This window comes from Bremia lactucae, linkage group LG12 (assembly GCF_004359215.1).
Source record: "Bremia lactucae strain SF5 linkage group LG12, whole genome shotgun sequence".
Taxonomy (NCBI): Eukaryota; Oomycota; class Peronosporomycetes; order Peronosporales; family Peronosporaceae; genus Bremia; species Bremia lactucae.
The window spans coordinates 3,379,158-3,400,151 of NC_090621.1; the positions used below are offsets into that span (position 1 = coordinate 3,379,158).

General features: G+C 45.0%; 6 protein-coding genes across 6 annotated transcripts; 3 read left to right on the plus strand and 3 right to left on the minus strand.

Annotated features, from left to right (window-relative positions):
• Positions 1–2,529: 2,529 nt before the first annotated feature.
• On the minus strand, positions 2,530–4,272 carry CCR75_006343 (uncharacterized protein; the record flags this gene model as incomplete). Its single annotated transcript, XM_067964413.1, has 1 exon — positions 2,530–4,272. The coding sequence occupies one exon, from the start codon at positions 4,270–4,272 to the stop codon at positions 2,530–2,532; it is 1,743 nt and encodes a 580-aa protein (XP_067820677.1).
• Positions 4,273–4,766: 494 nt separating this feature from the next.
• CCR75_006342 (uncharacterized protein) lies at positions 4,767–6,472 on the plus strand (the record flags this gene model as incomplete). The annotated part of the gene is made up of 9 exons (XM_067964412.1): positions 4,767–4,802; positions 4,881–4,985; positions 5,010–5,124; positions 5,198–5,294; positions 5,362–5,557; positions 5,623–5,668; positions 5,739–5,795; positions 5,861–5,903; positions 6,364–6,472. The coding sequence occupies 9 exons, from the start codon at positions 4,767–4,769 to the stop codon at positions 6,470–6,472; spliced, it is 804 nt and encodes a 267-aa protein (XP_067820676.1).
• Positions 6,473–6,952: 480 nt separating this feature from the next.
• CCR75_006341 (uncharacterized protein) lies at positions 6,953–8,512 on the plus strand (the record flags this gene model as incomplete). The annotated part of the gene is made up of 1 exon (XM_067964411.1): positions 6,953–8,512. The coding sequence occupies one exon, from the start codon at positions 6,953–6,955 to the stop codon at positions 8,510–8,512; it is 1,560 nt and encodes a 519-aa protein (XP_067820679.1).
• A 1,910-nt stretch (positions 8,513–10,422) lies between these two features.
• Positions 10,423–12,312, minus strand: CCR75_006340 (uncharacterized protein). The gene is made up of 2 exons (XM_067964410.1): positions 11,022–12,312; positions 10,423–10,947 (listed from the first exon to the last, which is right to left on the minus strand). Exons 1-2 carry the CDS (start codon positions 12,089–12,091, stop codon positions 10,767–10,769), a joined length of 1,251 nt encoding a protein of 416 aa, XP_067820678.1. The 5' UTR covers positions 12,092–12,312; the 3' UTR covers positions 10,423–10,766.
• Positions 12,313–12,528: 216 nt separating this feature from the next.
• CCR75_006339 (uncharacterized protein) lies at positions 12,529–13,034 on the minus strand. The gene is made up of 2 exons (XM_067964409.1): positions 12,748–13,034; positions 12,529–12,687 (listed from the first exon to the last, which is right to left on the minus strand). The coding sequence occupies exons 1-2, from the start codon at positions 12,815–12,817 to the stop codon at positions 12,578–12,580; spliced, it is 180 nt and encodes a 59-aa protein (XP_067820851.1). The 5' UTR covers positions 12,818–13,034; the 3' UTR covers positions 12,529–12,577.
• A 1,444-nt stretch (positions 13,035–14,478) lies between these two features.
• Positions 14,479–14,706, plus strand: CCR75_006338 (uncharacterized protein; the record flags this gene model as incomplete). The annotated part of the gene is made up of 1 exon (XM_067964408.1): positions 14,479–14,706. One exon carries the CDS (start codon positions 14,479–14,481, stop codon positions 14,704–14,706), a length of 228 nt encoding a protein of 75 aa, XP_067820852.1.
• Positions 14,707–20,994: the final 6,288 nt, after the last annotated feature.

The window sequence follows — 20,994 nt, forward strand, 5'->3', positions numbered from 1 at the left end:
ACCACTCGCACTGAGGCAGTGCGAAGTGGACTTGTACTAGAGCAGTACAGGTCTGCAGTAGCCCGTTACACCTGGTAGCACTTTGTAGTCCGTCCAAGGACCACAGTTCCAATCATCTAACATGAACATGTTAGATGAAATGAAAATACGCATCACGTTTCGCGTGATAGCTACTCCTTTCTAAGTGACATAGAAAGGAGTGCGGTCGAACGAATGAGTTCGAGCGTAGGGAACGATGCCATCTTGGCCATGCTGTCCGATTTCGGACAGAGATGCCCTCCATTCAGCCATCGCCAAGTCCATACAACATGAACTTGACGAGGCGAAGGAGAAGGTAGCCTTGCTTAATCAGCAAGACTCTCAACACGCAGAAGTTGAGGTTGATGAGGTATCCCTCATCACCTGGTGCAGAGGCACATAATGATTGTGTGTCTGGAGCAACTTTAGTCAAGGGATACACAAATTCTCTTGAGGTTGCTGGATCAGTAGGGCGTTGCGCCCCTACTGACCCCGACCGCTTTTTGGCGGTCCGCCTCGCTGTTGCGATTTCGCAACAACGTCGGACCCGCGACCGTTGCCCTTTTTGGCATACGGTCCAAAATTACGTTCAGTACCTTTCGGTGCTGGGCGTGGGGCACTACACTCATGAGCGTAGTGTCCTAATTTTTGGCAGCGATGGCATTTCTGCAATCGCTTATTGCTCGAAAAGCGAGGTCTCTCGCTTTCGACGTAAGAGAGGTCCATGGGTTCTGGACCTCCTAACTTGTGTCGTCTTGGAGGACGATACGATGACGAACTAGCTTGAGCCTGTCTCAAGCTAAAGTCCTCCGGTTCCGCAACGGGTATTGCTTCTTCAAGCGTATCCAGTTCCAAGCGGAACAGGCGGGTCTTTACGGGACCATCCGTAAGACCTTGCATGAACACTGTAATCAACGTGTGTTCTTGGACTGGTTAATTGTGATACAACTCGCTAAGAGTCAAATGTGCTGGGCATATGCGTGAACATCACGCTTGCCTTGCTTGAGTTTCAGAAGCTCTGAACGAGCTCTGAACTCAGCCCTTGGCGGTTCAAACGTCTGTTTGAGCCGGGCTTTAAAAGCCTCTAGCGACCCAAAGACGTATGGGTCGCACAACTTAAGGCCCAATGCCCAAGTTTTGGCACGACCTGCCAAATTTGATTGAGCGAATGCCACTTGCATTTGCTCGTCGACGATGTGACGTGCCCTTATGGCATCGTCCAACTCGACAAACCATCTTAAGAAAGAATCTTCTTTGACTCCCCTATACTTTGAGGTGTCAATCTTTAGGGTTTCGGGACGACGCGTATGCGTCATCCTACGTACAGGGGTCTGTACCTGCTGTATCCTCAACAGTTCTGCCTGTTGAGAGCCTTGCTGATTCAGCAAGGCTACCTTCTCCTTCATCTCGTCAAGTTCATGTTGTATGAACTTGGCGATGGCTGAATGGAAGGCATCTCTGTCTAAACCGGACAGCATGGCCAAGATGGCATCGCTCCTTACGGTCGAACTCATTCGTTCGACCGCACGCTTTTCTATGTCACTTAGAAAGGAGTAGCTATCACGCGAAACGTGATGCGTATTCCCACTATCATCTGACATGCCCATGTTAGATGAAGGAAATGTGGTCCTTCGACGGACTACAATGTGCTACCAGGTGTAACGGGGTACTACGACTTGTACTGCTTCAGTACAAGTCCACTTCGCACTGCTTCAGTTGCGAGTGGTGCCTTACGTTTTTATTTCACGTACACTAGTACGTGCAGAGGAAGACTTCTCTTTAAGGTAACTAGCTTAAAAAAGAGGGTAAATTGAAAACTGTATTAATATAATTAAGTATCTCTTCTTTCTATCTGTTAACTCTTACCTTATTATAAACTAATACTAAACATGCAACTGAATTCTTATCTTATCTCTATCTCTCTTTTGTTTATATCTACAGCTGATTAGTCCGCGGAATAAATAGATATAATGGTCTATACCTATTTATGGATAAGATTTCTGAACATGACTATATAAAGTAATATTCTCCAAATATTCTCTACCTTTTAGATAATAAATTAATTAACAACCTTTAAGGGTTAATTTATGTAACGTTACACCCCACCTTTTCTTTCTTAGGCAAATCCTTTGGAATGAGTTTCTTATATTTGCCTCTTGCTTTACTGTCCGCATTCAGTATCGACCATTTATGATTATATTCTTTTGATCATGCGATAACCTTGAAATAGTGACAATTCGTGGTCCGTAAATAGTTCATTGTACCCATATGTATTAAAAAAAAAGACGTAGTACACTAAATAAATTCATATCCGCATTCTTTTCGGCCCTTATTAGCCACTAAAAAGTTGCGAACAGCATTATTAATGCCACTGCCATCCAGTTGCCAACATCGTAACACGCTTTCTGGCACACGCGACTGTCACAAGCAACAATTGCACGAATCCATACCTCTAATTGGAATCATTTTTATACCCCCTCTCTCAGAATAAGTAGCCACCTTGTCCAACCTTCATGGCGACACGCGCTTCGCAAGTTGCCGATGCACCCGCATCCATCGAACGTGAAGCAACTTTTTGCAAAGATCTTTCTCCGGCAACACGTGAAGTAAGAAATCCACGAGATACGTCGCACCTTCAAATCCAAAAGCCACTTCTAAATACTGCATAAAACCGTGCGCCGTCGTCCGTCCTTTGCCAAATTGGCGCGCTTGCCGCTCAAACAGATGAAAGGTATTCGGATTATGGCTACAATCGTCCCAAACCGCACTTAAGATGGCGGAATTTAACGAATCGGCCATGGATAGGTCAAAAACCGGTGAAAACGTCTCGGCCCTTGTGGCAACTGTTAATTCAATCTCAGCCATAAAGCAACGATCCATTTCGTCAATGCCTAGCCACATGCGACTCTGCTGTCGTTTTGTCACGACGGAACTTTCTTTTTGGTCTTGATATGCCACTGGTTCGGCCAAAAGATAGTAGCCATTTAGACAGACAAGGGTCGGCAGAATGTAGCCAAATGTCATGGCTACCCGACCTCCATTGCGAATGGATCGAAACCCCTCAAGTGGCATAATTTGCTGTTCGGTTTCTTCATGGTCATTTGTAATCAATGTAATGGATAAATCCAACATTGTAGTCAAGATAACAAGCTCAACGGCCCCGACGCGCATCTCATCTCGGGACTGGAATTCATGCAACCGCTTTTTTAAATCTACAATGGACATATGAAAATGCCTCGATAATGTATCCACATGCAACAGACCATAATTGGCCACTGTTTGCCGCAACAACTCGACAGTAGTTGCTAATTGCCTATGAATGGCTTCATTTTGCATGGCCACTTGTGCTTCGATAGTTCCTCCACTCGGTGGTGGAAACTCTGTAAAGGCATCAAATAGTCGTTTGTCAAGGTCGTTCAATTGTTGCAAGCGATACAACACGCAATACAAAGCCGAGTTCGCGCCTTCGGGTGGCGCATAAAGTTGCTGGAAACCACGAACCCGCAACAATTGCAACAATGACGTGTAAGCGGCCTGAAATGGACACATGCGACAGGTACATTCGTACTTAATACAGGTCGCCACGTGCCGCGACTTATCGTCCATAAGATTTGCCTGAAGCTCGTCTTCCTTCGTCGAATGCCACGACGCTGTCGTTGCTCGTCGTCGGAAGGAGCTTTCGAATTGCCTCGTCGACTCATCGTCATTTGCGGTCTCCAAAATCCCGTTTCGGCCGATGAAGCCATTTCGGGAATTTAAGTACAATACACAACGTTTATGAGGGTTTGCCACTTGCGTCACGTCGGCGGAACTAAAGCCAGCGTCAAAGTTGCAGAAACATCGCAGCAAAAGCGGCGCCTGCGGGTCAAGGAATTTCGTTAATCGCAAGTGTGGATGCACAAGTAGTTGTTCCAAGTACAAATTGAGTTCAGCGCAGCGTTTTGCTAAGAATGTGGCCTGACGATGACGATGTAGCCATGTTCGTCGCACATGGGGCGGCGGTGGAGCCAAGAGCTCCATGCGACGTGGAAAAGTGCGACGCAATTGGACATCGAGACTTTGAAATTCGGCAAAAGTGCGAAAAGTGCGCCACGCCGCGTGCATTTGCGTGCCACCGTGGGCGTCAGTGCAAAAGACAATTCGCGTCGCAAGGAGGAATTCGGGCTGTGGCATGATGGCTCGGTCAAATTGAGACCCTGCGACGTGGCAATGGACTTGCAATATTGCCGTGATGTCGCGCACGGCAAGACGCATGGGTACGTGTTTTAACTTGAGGTAGTTGCCGGTGCAAATGAAAGACGTGAAAGTGGAAGAGGCGGTTTGTGGCAAAAAGTGACCACTTGACCTTGTAAAATTGATATGTGGGTGGAAACAAAGTGTATAGTAAACACTTTCGGCTGTGTTGCCAAGCTCTCTCCCATGTCAATCAGGGCCACGTTGGCAACACACGCAATGGGGCGCAAAAAAAGGCACAAACGTTTCTTTAGGGGCCGTCATATTCGGCACACAACCCTTTCGAAAATCAGTTGCCACCCTGAGAAGTGCGTTGCAGGGTTCGTTGCCACCATTCACTTTGCCGCGCCACATGGTAGTGGCGGAGCCATTTCGAGACCCTAATCATTTGAACGAATATAAAACCTCGGTGATGGACACTTAGTATCTGGTCAGTTGGTTTAACCTTAATGTTGCACACAATAATTGCCGACGGCAAGTTCGTACATTTTTAGCGACACAAACGTTTTGCCGCCATGTCAAGCTTGTCGGTGAGCGAGACGGAGTTTCTCGTGCGTATAGCGGAATAGCGAATTAGTAGGCAAGTAATAACGTACTAAGGACGTTTGTTGTGGGGTATATCAATGCAGGCGGAGCACGAACTCATCGTCATAATGCCGCACTTTCAAGTACGAGACAATAATGGCATGCTCAACTTTATCTGTGTACGCGACCCAAAATTGCCAAAAAAGAGGGTATGACGAATTGGGCTTGTTTAGGGTAATTTTGGACCATTTCAGCCCGGCATTACATTGCATGTGCCACTATGGCTGGCCATTATGCTAAAGCAGCTTCACAAGTGCCGCATTCTGGCCCCATCTTGGTTCTCAGTCGGTTAGTGGAATGGTCGATGCAACACATAGAGAGTGATGTAGCCGGTCGTTATATCATATTGATTTTACTGTAGAGTACTTAACGGCGCAGCTGGAGCGTGAAAAAACTAGTGACGTATTTGAGGAGTTGCCGTTTCATTATTTAGAAGTGGCGTCCTTGTTGCTAAAAAAGTAAGTGCAAATTTAACAACGTTTAAACACTCTCTTTACCACATGTTGCCTCGGTGAAAATTTGCAGTGCACCTGAAGACCTCGAACAAGGTGAGCATTTGCGGTTGCTTGTGGAAGATCTACAAAATGTTCGGCAAGACAAAATCCGAAACGGTCTTGCAAAGATTGCCAACGATGTGCAAAGTGGAGGCACAGCTTTTGCCATTCAAATGAACAATGTTGCAGCAATTGAAATTAGTTCCGTGCGCAACTTTATGCTGGGGGTACGTTTTGCGTACCTATTTCTAATCAGCGGGTGATTTGATTCGTTTCTAATGTTGCCTTGCAGTCTTTAAATCAATTTTACCAGCTTTCGCAACTCACCGCGGACTCAAGTGCGTGCTTTGATTGCTGGTGCCACAAGTATACTAATATGTATAATGTACCGTTTTCTTTGTAACCCAGGCGAGAGCATGTCCCAGTCCCAATCGCAGTCTCAGGAACTTTCGGACCCTTCGTTGGGTATGCATGCGCACATGATTTGAAGTCCTTGTTACCTTCTTACGTTTTCGTTTGTTACTTCATAGCCGAAGGTCCTGCTGCGCGCCGACTTCTTCGACGACATCGGGGGTAAGAGCGCGGATCTTACGATTTGCTTTTTAGAAATAATTTCTATAAAATTGGTGCAAGCGATTGACAAAAAACAAGGAAGATTGAATTGTTTGTCTAAATATAGCACAGTGACTTTTTTTTGCAGTGACAAAAACAGGTAATTAAACGAAAATTAGAAAATTACTCGATTTAGACCCAAACTTTTGCGGTGCCCAAACATGTAGAATTTGAGTAAGCCGGCAACAATGAACATAATATTTGGTGTGGGTAGTTAGTACACGTCGCATACAAAATCGTTACTCAAACTTGTATTTCTCTATTATCGAGTATTGTGTAATTGATGGTGAAAACCCAAGTATTTCTACCTCTATGTGGCAAGTATCTTACCAATTTGCATTGAAGCAATAATTTCGTGTTTTCTTAATAAGTCGCAAGTTGTTTTTAATCGACTTTGACGTCATCTTGTTGCTTGATTCAGGCTCTTTTGCCTCCAGTATTGGCACTGCCGCGTAGTCAAAACTCGACTGTCTTTGCAGCTTGGAGCATGGGGTAAGCACTGGTATGGGATTCACCATGACGACGCTTGAGATCGTTAGCTGGAGCGATTCTACTGCTGCTCGTTCCCGCTCACATTCTCCTTCTTCCACAGCTGCAACGCAGCTTACGCCACACGCGATAACAAAACAAGCTAAGCATCCGCAAATATATCCACTGTCACTCATTTACTGGAAATTATTTGCGGATACTAGTTTAAAGTTATGCAAACTCAAATAAACGGCAATTGCGTTAAACTCGAAGGTAAAAAACTGCCATTCGCTGGAATGCTTTGGTAGCGCTGAGGCCACGAGTTGCTTCTATAAAATTTAACTCATAATAGAAAAGGCTAAACAGAGCATGTAATGCGTCTAAATGGTGACATTTTATAGGATCGTGCAACGCCACAAATGACAACACGTCAACCATAGCGCCTCTTCAAGATCCGCACCTAAGACGTCCTTTTCCCGTGTCTCCATGCCCAATTTTGGCCACACGACAGTTTCATTTTTTAAAGTACCCATTTTGGCAAGATGACCGACGGAGACCTCTGGCGTGACCGCAACAAAGTATTCATTGCGGGGTTGCCACTGCATGTGGACGACGATGCGCTATACGAGAAATGTAAAGTATTTGGTGACATGCATCAGTCCAAAGTGGTGTATGATCCGAAGACTGGGCGTTCCCGTGGCTTTGGCTTCGTCACGTTTAGCGACTACACAAATGCTCTCGACGCTGTGGACCAGCTAAACCAGTCAAAATGGGAAAAACGCACGCTAAATGTGCGTTTTTTGCAGCCTAAAACTGGGTCCAATCCTGTCGGAAAGGACGCAATTTATAGTGCAAATCGGCCGACAAAGGTCATTGGTCCACGCCCTGAAGGTTGCACAACTATTTATGTCGGCAATTTAGCCTATGACATTACAGAAGAAGTGTTGCGAAAAGTGTTTGACCATTGTGGATCAATTCGTGCGGTTCGGTTTGCAGAGCATATTCAGACGAAAGAGTTTCGAGGGTTTGGGTATGTCCAATTCCATGACGAAGAATCCTGTGAAGCAGCTGTTAAGCTAGATGGTAGGGTTGTGATGGGAAGGCCAATGAATATTGACTATGGTGCAAGGGATGAGGGGTACGCTCAAGCACGCGAGGAATTGCAAAAGAAGCTAAAAAAGGGTATTTGCCACAAATTTCAGCAAGGACAGTGTACGCGCGGAGATGCATGCAAATTTGCGCACGTGTTGCAAGATCAAGATGCCGAAGAGTTGGTGCAGCCAGCAGACCGACCAATAAGTGGCGGGTTCGTTCCAGGTGCTTCGTTGGGGGTTGCGGAATTCACGCTCAAACCGGTGTCCGATGCGCCGATTTGCATTAATTTTCAAAAAGGGAAATGTAATCGTGGAAACTCGTGCAAGTTCCAGCACTTGCAAGCAACTGAGGCTAACGTTGCACCTGACGAAAATGAGACGGTGCCAAATGCGATTGGTAAAGAGAAACTAGCCAATCACGAAGAGGAAACGCTTGCCGATGCCAATGCTCCATTTTGTCAAAATTTCCAAAAAGGGAAATGCAAACGTGGCGGAGCATGTCGCTTTCGCCACGTTGCTGCACCAATCGACGAAAGTTGGAAAACACCTGTTCGTGTGGCATTGCCACTTGCTGCAGTTGCCAAAGTGGCCGTATGCAAAAATTTCCAACGAGGCGCATGCACGCGTGGCACGTCGTGTCGATTTGCTCATACTGGCTATACGCCACAAGTTGCTCCTGTGACGGCAGTGGAGGAAGTAAGCGAGTACCAAAAGCGTTTCCAGAGTGTTTGCTACAATTGGCAACGCACTGGATCGTGTCAGCGGGGTGAGAACTGTCTCTTTCAGCACGATAAGTTGCCGGCAACACAGATGAAGGAGGAGGGTCAGGTGAAATCTGACACAAACGAAAACGAGTCGAAAAAAAAAGAAAAAAAAGCGAAAAAGGAAAAGAAACGAAAACTTATCCATCACGATGAGGTCGACCGTGATGAGAATGCTGCAAAGAAGCACCGTAAACACACACAAAAACACAAAAAGGAAAAGAAGCGTCCGGGCAAAAGCGAATAAATCCTATCGTAATTCGACACAACAAACCAGCTAGAATTTAACTAAAATTGTCATTTATTCATTTCTTCCAATGAAATTCCGAATGGTTTCGTGTTTTGTTTTTTAAATAAAATAAAATGAAAAACTCGCATCAAACATTAAGAAATCAAATCACGATAATTGTCTAAAAATGCAAAGTTTCGACACGACCCCTTTGTCACAAACTCGTGAGCCATTCGTGCTGCAACACTTGCGAGGCACTTATACGCTGCACTGGGTCCACCGTTAACATTCGTTGAATCAAATCCCGTGCTAATGGCGACAAACATTTCCATCCGGGCGACTGGCAGTCAAATGTGCCTTTCCGAATTCGCTCTTGCAATTCGAAATCTGTTGCCTCATTCGTGGGATCAAATGGGTGTGTGCCACATAAAATCACATACAAGACAATTCCGAGCGCCCAGACGTCCATCGCACAGCCAGGTTTTCGATACGAAAGCACTTCGGGCGACGCATAGGCGGTCGTACAAATATTCAGTCCACGTTCCGTGGCTTCGTACAAACGAAAGGATTGGCCAAAATCAATCAATCGCAGTCGAGTTGCCGGTTCCTGAAATACTAAAATATTTTCAGGTTTTAAATCTGCGTGGACCACTTGCAACGCGTGCAAATATTGCAACGTGGCGGCCAAGTCGGCAACTAGGGCTTTCGCTCGCGCTTCTTCGTACACGCCATGGTGTATTAATTCGTCGTATAATTCTTTTCCATGCACGAGCTCCGTGACCAGAACATAGGCGTCGGAAGTCTCAAATGCTTCTCGTAACGCCACAACATTGTGTGTACCCCCTACTTGCTCGAGAATGGCTACTTCTTGCAAAAAATTAGCCTTTGTAGTCAGCTGTTTCGATACACGCTTAATGGCTACACGGGTATTGGAATCACGGTGGCGTCCCATATGGACACGACCGTACCCACCTTCCCCGATTACGCTTTCGAGGATATACTCTTGTTGCAACCGGTTACGTGGGAGGTGCCAAGAGTATACCTGACGGTTACGCGAGCGCGGGTGTTTCCGCACTGCCGGTGCGGCGTGCGACACCATCGACGTACAGCCATCTGTGGGTGCAAATGGAGCGTCTTGGCGTGCTGGGAGCTGCCCAATGCTGCTGTACGCTGCGACGCAGAGGGCCGCAGCACTGGCCATGCGACGGGGCAAAAAAGAACGACTGATGGTCATGGCAACAAAAGTAAACTGAATGATTGTAAGAATCGAATTGATTATCCCGAACCCTTGAAAGTAATCGAAATAATACACTATTTTGTCGAGTATCGGATAAAAACTCGTCTCTTTTAAATATTACTCGTCTTTACGTGATGGGATTGGATAGTACTCGTGAGTAATTTCCCAGAGGACGAATCGGCGAGAGAAAATAATTGTTACTACGCAGGTGGTGGTTCTGAGTGCAAATTTGCCATACTGGTGCTCGGTCAAAGTGCAAATTTTTAGCATCAAGCTCCCTCTCCTCACCGTCTCTATTAGTATAATTTTAAATAGCAACGTTGCGTAACCAAGAATTAAGTTGTCAACGTTACGAATTTCAATGATTACGCACAATAAATTGGAAAAAGCCTTTTATCTAAGCAATGTCGATTTGCACCAATGAAAATGCGAATCCTTTTTTTCTAAATTGTCTCGGTCTCGTAACCGGGACGACAATCTCGTTTTCTCGAAGCTTTACGATGACTATGAAAACCTTTTAAGTGTTCTAATAAAAGTCGTGGCGTATCGTTTCCTTAATAAAACCCAAAGGCGCTTCAAATATCGCCCTCGACATTTCTGAGCCATCGGTTAAGTACTCGATCCTACGCGGCATAGCAAATTTCGAGCATATTCGGCCGTTTTTTTTCGCGTCGAGATGTTTTTCTTTCCATTTTAAAAGATACTCAACGCAAAAAGGTTTATATTAACAGCTTACATTTGGCCGTATATTGTGCTATAGTGCAAATGATGAAAAGTACATACTTTTGCATGGAGCATCCCTCTGCATAATGAATTCAATTTGGCACCATATCGTTGTTGTAGAGTCCGAGCAGCTGCTACGTGACAGACCGAAGCCGTATGGCTCACGAGCAGCGCAGACTCCATAGATTAACTCGAAAAATTGACTCGGTCGCATTAAATCCGAATTATTCGACAATATAGACAGGAGGCCCACTTTTTTAGCAATATACGTATACTTGCTGAATTGTAATCAGTCGGCACACTATTACTTTTTTACTTGTGCTTTAAAAAGAGTGAGGCAATGCACTCGGTTTCCCAACGAATAATGTAACACACAAGCTCAAAGAGCCAATACGTCGACTTGAGCCTTTTCTGATCCTGAATCTTTCCCGCGCAAATAACTTCGCACCCGGCAGGTTGGTCATTCTCGTCATACAATTGGTTAAAATGCGTCCTACACCCCCATAAAAAAAAAAAAAACCATCGGTCAACTTAATCACATTCAAGCAACACCCCCTCAACACGTACCAATGGAAGGTTTCGTAAAAGTACTCATGTGGCTCCAATGCTTCTTGGATCTCGGGCACCGCAATCGTCCGCAACCCAAGCAAATAGCCCGTATGGGTCTGCAGTCGAAAGATCAATTGCACCGACGCAAGTGTCATGGCAATCCTTGGAATCCAATGATCCCGTCGTACAATTCGCCAATCGTCCTTCATTTGTTGCAAAACTTCATACCGGTTACTTACCGACGCATCAAAGGCCACTTTTTCCAATTTGTACCCATCCATAAAAATTGCCCATGTCTTTTCAAGCAACATTTGCGGATCCGCGTGCCAAAACTTTTTGGTAAAGCCATACTGCAAACATCTCGTATGTGCGTCGTATTTGCGCTTGTCCGTCCATCCCATAAAGTTTACACCCGTTGTTTCATAGTGCTGCGTCGTACTAAAACGCTGGATTGTATCGTACGACGCACGAACGAGCGCGTAACACTCGGGTACGCTCAAGTGGCGAAACGCAGCAAGAAACGACGAACTCCATGGCACGCCCGAGTTCCACACGTACTTATTGTCAGCCCTCACGACGCGTCGAGTTGCCGCTGTCCTGTGTTGCAAGGCACACACGAGTCGTGTGTGGTCCACTTGAAGAGTTGCCACCAATCGTGCCGGGTGCTGCAATGGAATGATTGCATCATTGGGGGTACACGACGGGTACCCCTGGAACCCTTGACGAATGATGGTCTCGAGTTTCCGCACTTGGTCGCGCATTCGTCGAAGATGCTCGTTCCGTCGTTGGCGCGACTTTTTCTCAATCGCAGAACGCCGTGCACGTTTTAATTCACTGTTCGTTGTGATGCTGTGGCATTTCAAAAGCCGCGGACTGAGTTGGCACAGAGGAAGCTCCGCCCGCTTTCTTGGCGCGAGATGCGGCGTCAACGCCGGTGCCACGTCTTTTGATTGCAATGCGTTATTAGGCGGTTTTTGCTTGAAAAACGAAACGTTGTTGCGATTTTCAAGGTCGGACATGTCCGCAAAGGCTTCATAGAATGCCTGCTCCATCGTGGGCGAGAGTGGCGGCAGCGCATTTAGCTCCATTGTCGACCGAGAGAGAGGGAAACCCGATGACTAGTATGGACAATTGTGGGTGCTATCCAGTAGCGAAGAAGTTAAGAATAGCGCGACGTTGGCACGGCAAAAAGGGCGGACGGCGCATTGACCGTCTCCACGGATGAGACGAGAGTAACCGTGCGTCGCCACAATAAAAATATTGATGTGTGACACTTCATTCGGGCGAGAGAGAAACACACCAATGATGTGTGTGACACTTCATTTCAGGCGAAACTGAAACAGCCGAATATGAGAAACAACCCACTGATGTGTGACACTTCATTTTGGGCGCGATATTTTATTGAATTAGAGAAACAAACATCGATTTTGTGAAAACACAATGGTTTTTATTTTTTAAACGCTTTCTACTAGACACGACAAAATGGGGGCGAATAGTGGGGCGACTTTATCGTCAAAGTACCAAATTTCAATCCTTCCCAAAAATTGCAACGTTAATTCCAGGGTTGCTTTTGTTTATTTCGCTTTTTTTCCTTCATCAATATTTTCAAAAAATTCATCCGCTGCGTCGGCACCTTTAGCTAACTGTTTAAACGCTTTACTGTTTCTAAAGCTTTCGACTTCACCTGTTCACATCATTCACAACGTTGTTAGTGACGTTTAAATAAACAAATTCGTGACCGTACCAGGAGAAAAAATCGCGGCAATAACATTGAAAGCGACGGCGAGGAGAAGAATACAAAGAAAAGCACGCATCTTTTACGAATTGATTAGAGTTTGTAGTTGAACTGTCCAAGTCTTAAGCAAATTGAATAATGAACGACAAGTGAACGGGTCATGGTGTGTGCAAGAGGGTTTCAACCGCATGTCATGAAACATTTAAAATCGATTTCGAGATAGAAGAGAGACCACGTGCAGAGGTTTGACACACTTCTGATTGCGGTAACACATGGTGGAAGTATATCGATTTCTATCCCAAACTAAATGCCGTAATGAAGCTCTTTTACCTTTTGTGCATATGCGTACGCAACTTGGCAACAACGTATTTGCAAAGAAACGAAATCTGCTGGACAGCATGTGTCCATTCTCATGCCTGTAAGTTTGTTATTTGTGGTCTAAAAAAGAGCTTTACGTAAAACAGGTGTCCTTGGTATAGGAAGTGCCGTTTTTTAGCATTCGAAAAAGCCACGTCTCTATCGAACATCTAATTCAGGAGCTGACACGGTAGAGGCAAGAACTTTATCAAGTAATGCAGTTGCTTCGTTTTTAGAACTTATCCCGATTGCTCTATTCCTAACAATATGATTAGCAACTTCTTGGGCTAAACGCCGTATTTAAAAAGCTATTTATACATTGGTTGCTGGATCTTACCGCGGATGATCCGACAATTATGCTAATGTCACTAAACGTGCAAATTGTTATGAAGGTGGAACAAGGAATTGCTCAAAATTTAGCTCCATTTTAGTTTTTAATTAGTGTTTTGTCATAACTTGAGAGTTGTCGTTGATGCCTGCTAATGACCAGCGCCTACCTCACGTAGATAACTCTTTAACTTAAGAGATATAGACTGACGAGCGCCCGTTTAAATTTACTTAAAGATCAATATTGATCCGTGCTTTGATGTGCATCCAACGTGTTCGACTGCGATTTTCTAAAAAAGAACTTGCTTCTAAATTAAAAAAGTCTGAAATAATTGATACAACGCAGTTTCTGTACAGTTGATGCTTGACATAAAATCTCGCAATGTGTTTAGTTACCACTCGCAGAACTTGGACACTAGTGGCAAATTCACAAACTAGCCGATCCATAATCTTAAAGCGCTTACGACATTAGTCGCGTCGCCATTGCACCTCGTTGTCAATGCTCTCCAAATATAGGCAACTTCTGTATAAGAGACACGTAGCATGCGTCCACATGTTGCCAATTGTTTCAAATTTAGTGCTGCTGATTTCTGTTTATTATGGACTGCGAAAAATTAGGTACACACTTTTAGTCATAAACAAATTTGAACCAAAAAGATTTGCGAACGTCGCATCAGAACAAGGCTCCGGAGTACACGTCTTGATATAGCTTTGTTAGACTTATCCACGCTCCTGATGCTTCATCGACGCCTTTGCGTATCTTAGTATTAGTTTGAGCTTTGTTGTTTGGACAAAAGCAAGGCCATTACAGCGCACAGCTTTCACGCTCATTCCTAAAGTTTCAAATGCTTCGTTTCTTGTCGGTGTAAGAACCAGCATTGATTCTGTCGTGAACATATGCTTATCATCTCAATCGTATTTCATAATCGACTTGTTCGTTCAAGAAATGCACTATCACCCTCTTTCGAACAATGTTTCTTTTTAATGAACTGCTCATTTTACAAATTGCTTTACGGCATTAACAATCAAATCAAGACTTAGAGAAACTCCATAAAAATGCGTGTTCTTTTGTGCTGCATGCTTCTAGCCTTCATCTCTTCTACTGCCGCCGAGAATTTTCTTGATTCGTTCATCAACAGTGTCAAAGACGCCACGAGTACCGCCATTGATGATGCGATCGAAAAAGGCATGACGAAGGCCACTGACAGTGTATTTAATTTCCCAAATAAATCCATGGATGTGCTCAATTCCTCGAGTGAAGCTGCTGACAAAGACGAAGAGTGAAATTTATAGTCCAAATTAGATTTCGGAAGCTGTCACAAACTTCTGATAAGTATACGATGCTTTCTTTACCGCGATCACAATTCCTTAAATAGCAGCAAGTTTTTAATGACTGAGTCTGTGAATATATGCTACAATTTCCGGGACTATTACTGCTTCTTTCAAATCACTGTGCAAATGCAAATTAAATTATAAGATTTCTTATTTTTCTTATTTTTTGTTTGGCAACAAGCTGATGTTCGTGAGGGCCCCATTGCGCTGAAATAGGGATACTTGGTGACTAAGCTTCTGAATCCAGCTTAAAAAAATCAGCTCTATAATTATTTTGACTTGTATAAAAACTCTAGTATGTATATTCTATCTAGTAGTAATTCTCTGCAGCGTCTTAAGGCAGGCACTGGCCAATATGGACACTAACGGCTGCTACATCTCCATCCCCGTGCATTATGCTGAGGCATTACTAAGTCCCTGTGGCATGACTAGCCACTCCCATAGCATACTGCTTGGGGTGCTTACTGCTGTGAATGGAATATCATGTTCACGCATAAGGATCTGATAGAATCCATCCATCAGATCCGTTGACGCAAAGTTAGTAGTCTGATATACAATCAATGATTACATTTCTTGTAACGGGGTGAATAGTTACATGAAATTAACACTTAAAGGTTTTTAATTAATATATTACCTCAAAGGTAGATAATATTTGGAGAATTTTACTTTACATGGTAATATTCTAGAGGCGTATCTATTGGTAGATATAGACCATTGTATCTACTTTCTCCGTGGTCCAGTCAGCGCTGGACGCGCGTAAAGAGAAAGACAGATAAGACTTCTAGTACATGTTTTGTATCAGTTTATAATTAAATTAGTATTAAGTAGATAGACAAGAAGAACTTAATTATATTAATGCAGATTTAATTAACCCTCTTTAAAGAAGTGTTTTGTAGAGAAGAATTCCTCTGCACGTACTAGTGTACGTGAAGTGTTGTGAGGCACCACTCGCACTGAGGCAGTGTGAAGTGGACTTGTAGTCAAGCAGTACAAGTCGGCAGTGCCCCGTTACACCTGGTAGCACTTTGTAGTCCGTCCAAGGACCACATTCCAATCATCTAACATGGACATGTTTGATGATAATGGAAATACGCATCACGTTTTTTTGCGTGATAGCTACTCCTTCCTAAGGGACATAGAAAGAGTGCGGTCGAACGATGCCATCTTGGCCATGCTGTCCGGTTTGGACAGAGATGCCCCCCCCCATTCAGCCATCGCCAAGTTCATACAACATGAACTTGACGAGATGAAGAAAAAGAAGCCTTGCTTAATCAGCAAGGCTCTCAACAGGCAGAACTGTTGAGGTTACAGCAGGTACAGACCCCTGTACCTGGGATGACGCACACGCGTCGTCCGGAAACCTTGAAAATTGACATTTCTAAGTATAGGGAGTCGAAGAAGACTCCCTCTTAAGATGGTTTTGTCGAGTTGGACGATGTCATAAGGGCTCGGCACATCGTCGACGAGCAAATGCAAGTCGCATTTGCTCAGTAAAATCTGGGAGGTCGTGCTAAAACATGGGCACTAGGCCTCAAGTTGCGCGACCCATATGTCTTTGGGTCGGTAGAGGCTTTTTAAGCCCGGCTCAAACAGACGTTTGAATCGCGTAGGGCTGAGTTCAGAGCTCGTTCGGAGCTTCTGAAACTCAGCAAGACAAGCGTGATGTTCACGCTTATGCCCAGCACATACGACTAATAGGGAGTTGTAACCAAAACGACCCAGTTCATGAACACACGTTGATTACTGTATTCATGCAAGGTCTTACGGATGGTCCCGTGAAGACCCACCTGTTCCGCTTAATACTGGATAAGCTTGAAAAAGCAATATCCGTTGCGGAACTGGAAGACGTTAGCTTGAGACAGGCTCATGCTAGTTCGTCATCGTATCGTCCTCCAAGACGACACGAGGTTGGAGGTCCAGAACCTATGGACCTTTCTTATGTCGATAGCGAGAAGCCTCGTTTTTCGAACAATAAGCGAACGCAGAAATGCAATCGCTGTCAAAAGTTAGGACACTCCGTTCATGAGTGTAGTGCCCCACGCCTAGTAGCGAGAGGTACTGAACGTAATTATGGACCGAATGCCAAAAAGGGCAACGGTCGCGGGTCCGACGTTGTTACGAAATCGCAACAGCGAGGCGGACCGCCAAAAAACCGTCGGAGTCAGTAGGGGCGCAATGCCGTACTGATCCAGCAACCTCAAGAGAATTTGCAAATCTCTTGACTAAAGTTGCTCTAAACACACAATCATTATGTGTCTCTGCACCTGGTGATGAGGTATCCATCATCACCTTGAAATTAAAATGACAAATGATTGGTCACTTAGAGCCATAGTGGACTGTGAAGCGTCGAATAACTTTGTTCTCGCCAGTCGCTAGAGGGTCGTAGGGCTCAATATGTTAAGCGCGACATCCCTCCAACGAGGAAGACGGTGCATCTAGCGACAGGCGCATCGTTAACAATAATGAAACGCGTAGTGAAATTTCACTACACGTTTAGAGATGTACAGTAGGATGATGTTTTCATCGTACTGGATTTGGATGACAAATTTGATGTCATCCTAGGTTTACCTTGGCTCAGAAAATATGAGCCAAGGATCAGCAGGCAGCATCGATCCATCAAGATGCCTGCCACTTGTTCATCAGATGTCCATCTGATGAACGTCTTGGAGCGTCCACAAGCGTGTGGATGTACTACAAAATTTGCTCTGTTGTATTTATGAGATATTGCTGCTCCTTTAATATCTAAATGCAGGCCGCCATTTGCACCTGGATTGACAATTGAACCAAAAGAAGCGTGTAGTATGCTTGATAAGTTGGAATCGGAATTATACTTTAGAAATGAGCACCCACAGACGGCCCTAAAAATATTTTTGCCAGAAGCACAACTGAGATTTTGGTTGTAAATAGTTGTGATATCATAATATTATGAGTCCGTGACGAGTGAGTGCGATGGCCTCACGTGTGGTTCGGTCGTTAGCACGACTGCACAAGATCAAAGTGTGATTACTAATCACCCTGTGGAGTCAGCCGCCGGCGGCTGTGCGAATGCACAGGCAGTGCCGAAGGTCCACCACTCGAAGAAGTCGAGTGGATTGAGACATAAATGTATGCCTAGCGAGCGACATTCAAGGAAGATACCGGTTGTCCAAAATGGACAACACGATGATCCTAGGTCGGGTAGAGAGTCGACCTAAGAGGACCCGACTGTGATCGCGCAATCACAGTTGGAAGATGTTGAGGTAACACGTCCCGACGTACTTGAGCAGAAATCTTCTCAAATAGTTGAAGTAACTAGACTTCAAGATCCCAAAGGATTAATCCCTCGGCAGCCTGTGGATAAATCCCACGAAGAAACCGAGACATTAAATGTCTTGGTTAATAACGGATCAACAGTAGGCGCTTATACTCTTGATCTGTATGCCTCCGAAGTTAACTCCGAAGATAACTCAATTGCCAACCCTAGAACCCAAGCGGTTCTTGAGAGATCTGCATAGTGGTAGAATCAAGTAGATCTTCGTACTTGTCACAGAGGACGAATGCGTAACCGATATTCGGTCAGCGGTAATTTATGCAGAGAACGAACAGGTCCTCAGCAGCTCATCGATGGACGAAAGTGTCTTCGATGTGAAGACTCGGATTGAGACATATACTACTCAATTCTGGGAGTTTCTTAAGACAAATCGATGATACAAGGATTTGATTGAATTTAGGGATGTATTCCCCGAAACAATTCCGCGCGAGATGCCTCAGGATAAAAGCACTCGGCATGAGATCGAGCCCAAACCGGGCTCGAAGTACTGTGTCATGAAGCAGTACTTGCGATCAATAAATTCTTTATCGATCGAGTAAAAGCGGGCCATGTGAGGGAGTCAACCTCCTCACATAGATCTCCGGCCTTCTGTGTGCGAAATTCCACAGGAGGGTGGCGGATAGTGCACGCATTCAATAAACTGAATGCTGCTACGGTACCGGCTCAAACACCGATACCTTAAAAAAGACGTATCATAGATGGTACGTCTACGATTACCATCTTTTCGTCTATGGATATGATGGGTGAATTTAATCAGACCCTTATGCGTGAACATGATATCCCGTGCACAGCAGTGACGCTCAGTGAGATGCTCTGGGAATGGCTAGTAATGCCACAGGGGTTTAGTAACGCCCCTGCAACATTCAACAAATGCGTAAGGAATCTGTTGAGACCGGAACGAGAAATTCGTTCCGAGTTATTTCGACGATGTATTCGTCCATAGCCGGGCCATGGACGGAAAGTTGGACGTGGAAGTTCATAAAACTCACGGTCGTCAGATTCTTACACTTATGCGAAAGCATAAGTTGTACACAAATTTCACGAAGTGTATATTCGCTGCAAGCGAAATACGAGTTTTTGGGTGCATCGTCGGTAAAGACGATGTGCGCTCTGATCCCGAAAAGATCGAGGCAATCACCGACTACCAGTTCCAGTCGATGGCAAGGGACTTAAGAAATTCCTTGGTTAAGCGGCGTCCTTGCACAAGTACTCTCGCAATTATGCAGAGATGACAGTGCATCTCTCTCGTCTCCTGAAAAAAAACGAGAAATGGTTATGGAACGCTAATTGTCAGCGTTCGTTTGAAGGTATCAAGCAACGCTTGATGCAATCGCCCATTTTGGCGATTTCAGATCAAGACAGACCATTCCATGTGGTCTGTGACGCCAGTGATTTCGCAATCAGCTGTGCGTTAATGCAATACGATACAGACGGCGCGGTGGGCGTCGTCTGTTATCAATCGCATCAGCTGCAGCCAGCTGAAAGCAATTACTCAGTGCATGACAAGGAACTCCTTGCCATGAAATATGCTCTGGCTAAGTTTAGGCTATCTCCTAGGAGAAAGACCGTTCATCGTATATACGGACCATGCGTCATTAGGCACGGCCGTAAATAGCCAACACCTCTCGCAAAGAATGGCGAGGTGGCTATCCTTCATCGCCGAGTATAATTTCTCCGTGGAGTATAAACTAGGACGACTAAATGTCGTCGCTGATGCATTATCACGCCGACACGATTTCATTTCGGCATTGCACTCCAACAGTGAAACTAATCCTACTGTTGCAATACTCACTTCGAGTTTTCCGTCATCAACCTTTCTTGATAACATAAAGAAAGCCTATACAGAAGATAAGGACCTTCCGCATTTAACTGTTCATCTGATTAATCCATCCGACAAATCTCTAAAAGATTTACCGGCTTTATGTTGATCGTTATCCGATCGATAAGCAACACGCAACGGCTTATTGTATTACACAGCCGTTGCTCGCGACACTCCAGGTGTCATCGTCCCAACTCACAATGATTTGCGCTTGCGCATCATTTATGAGTGCCACAATTCACGAACAAGTGGGCATCGTGGACGTGAGAAGACTTACCTCACAGTAAGTCGTGACTTTTACTGGCCTTGCATCAGCGAGACTTTATCTCGCTTATTGTTGCCACTATACCATCGATGCTTGAAAAATCATCGAGGTAAAAATGTTCCTCAGCGCGAAAGGTCTTCGCGCTGGGATCAAGGCCATGTCGCTTTGTCGCAATTAAATAAGGGATATTTATTGGAAGGATAGTTCTCTCCAGACAAGCTATTAATTAGCTGTTCGGGCAAAGGCCAGGGGCAAGACGAGACATTTTAGTGTCTACGATCCCCTTAGTGGTACGCACTGAAGCAAAGTACCATAACAACTTTTTTTACGATGGCTTACACCATCGTCATCACCACGTTCAGAAATGTGTGCGGGTGACAGCACGGGAGATAGTGCTGGCGGTGAGGAATTATCCTTATCGTCGGAACCGAACATGGTGTAACGAATGCTACCAGCACGTCTACTCGAATGAGCCCCCTCATTCGAAGGCTCATTGTCAGCCGTCCGACGATGATCAGGCGACTGTTCTGTTCTCCCCGAGTCGGCCATTTCGTCCGACTCGCATTCGTAGTCGACCTCCAAAAAGGAGTCGCATTCACGTGGTGTATCACCACGTGCACCCGCAACAATTAGAGTTGCGGGAGAAGGTGGCACCACGGCAGACGAACGTCTGCCGCAAGAGACAATAATGCGTCGCCCGCGGCTGCATGAACCGCAGCCGAAGGCGCCGCACTATTCGCATTCCGCATGGAAATGTTAGCCATGCGATAGAAATAAAAATGATGGATTTGACCAATCAACATCGTTTTAAATAAAGTGGTTTTATAGTGACCACTCTTTCCAATC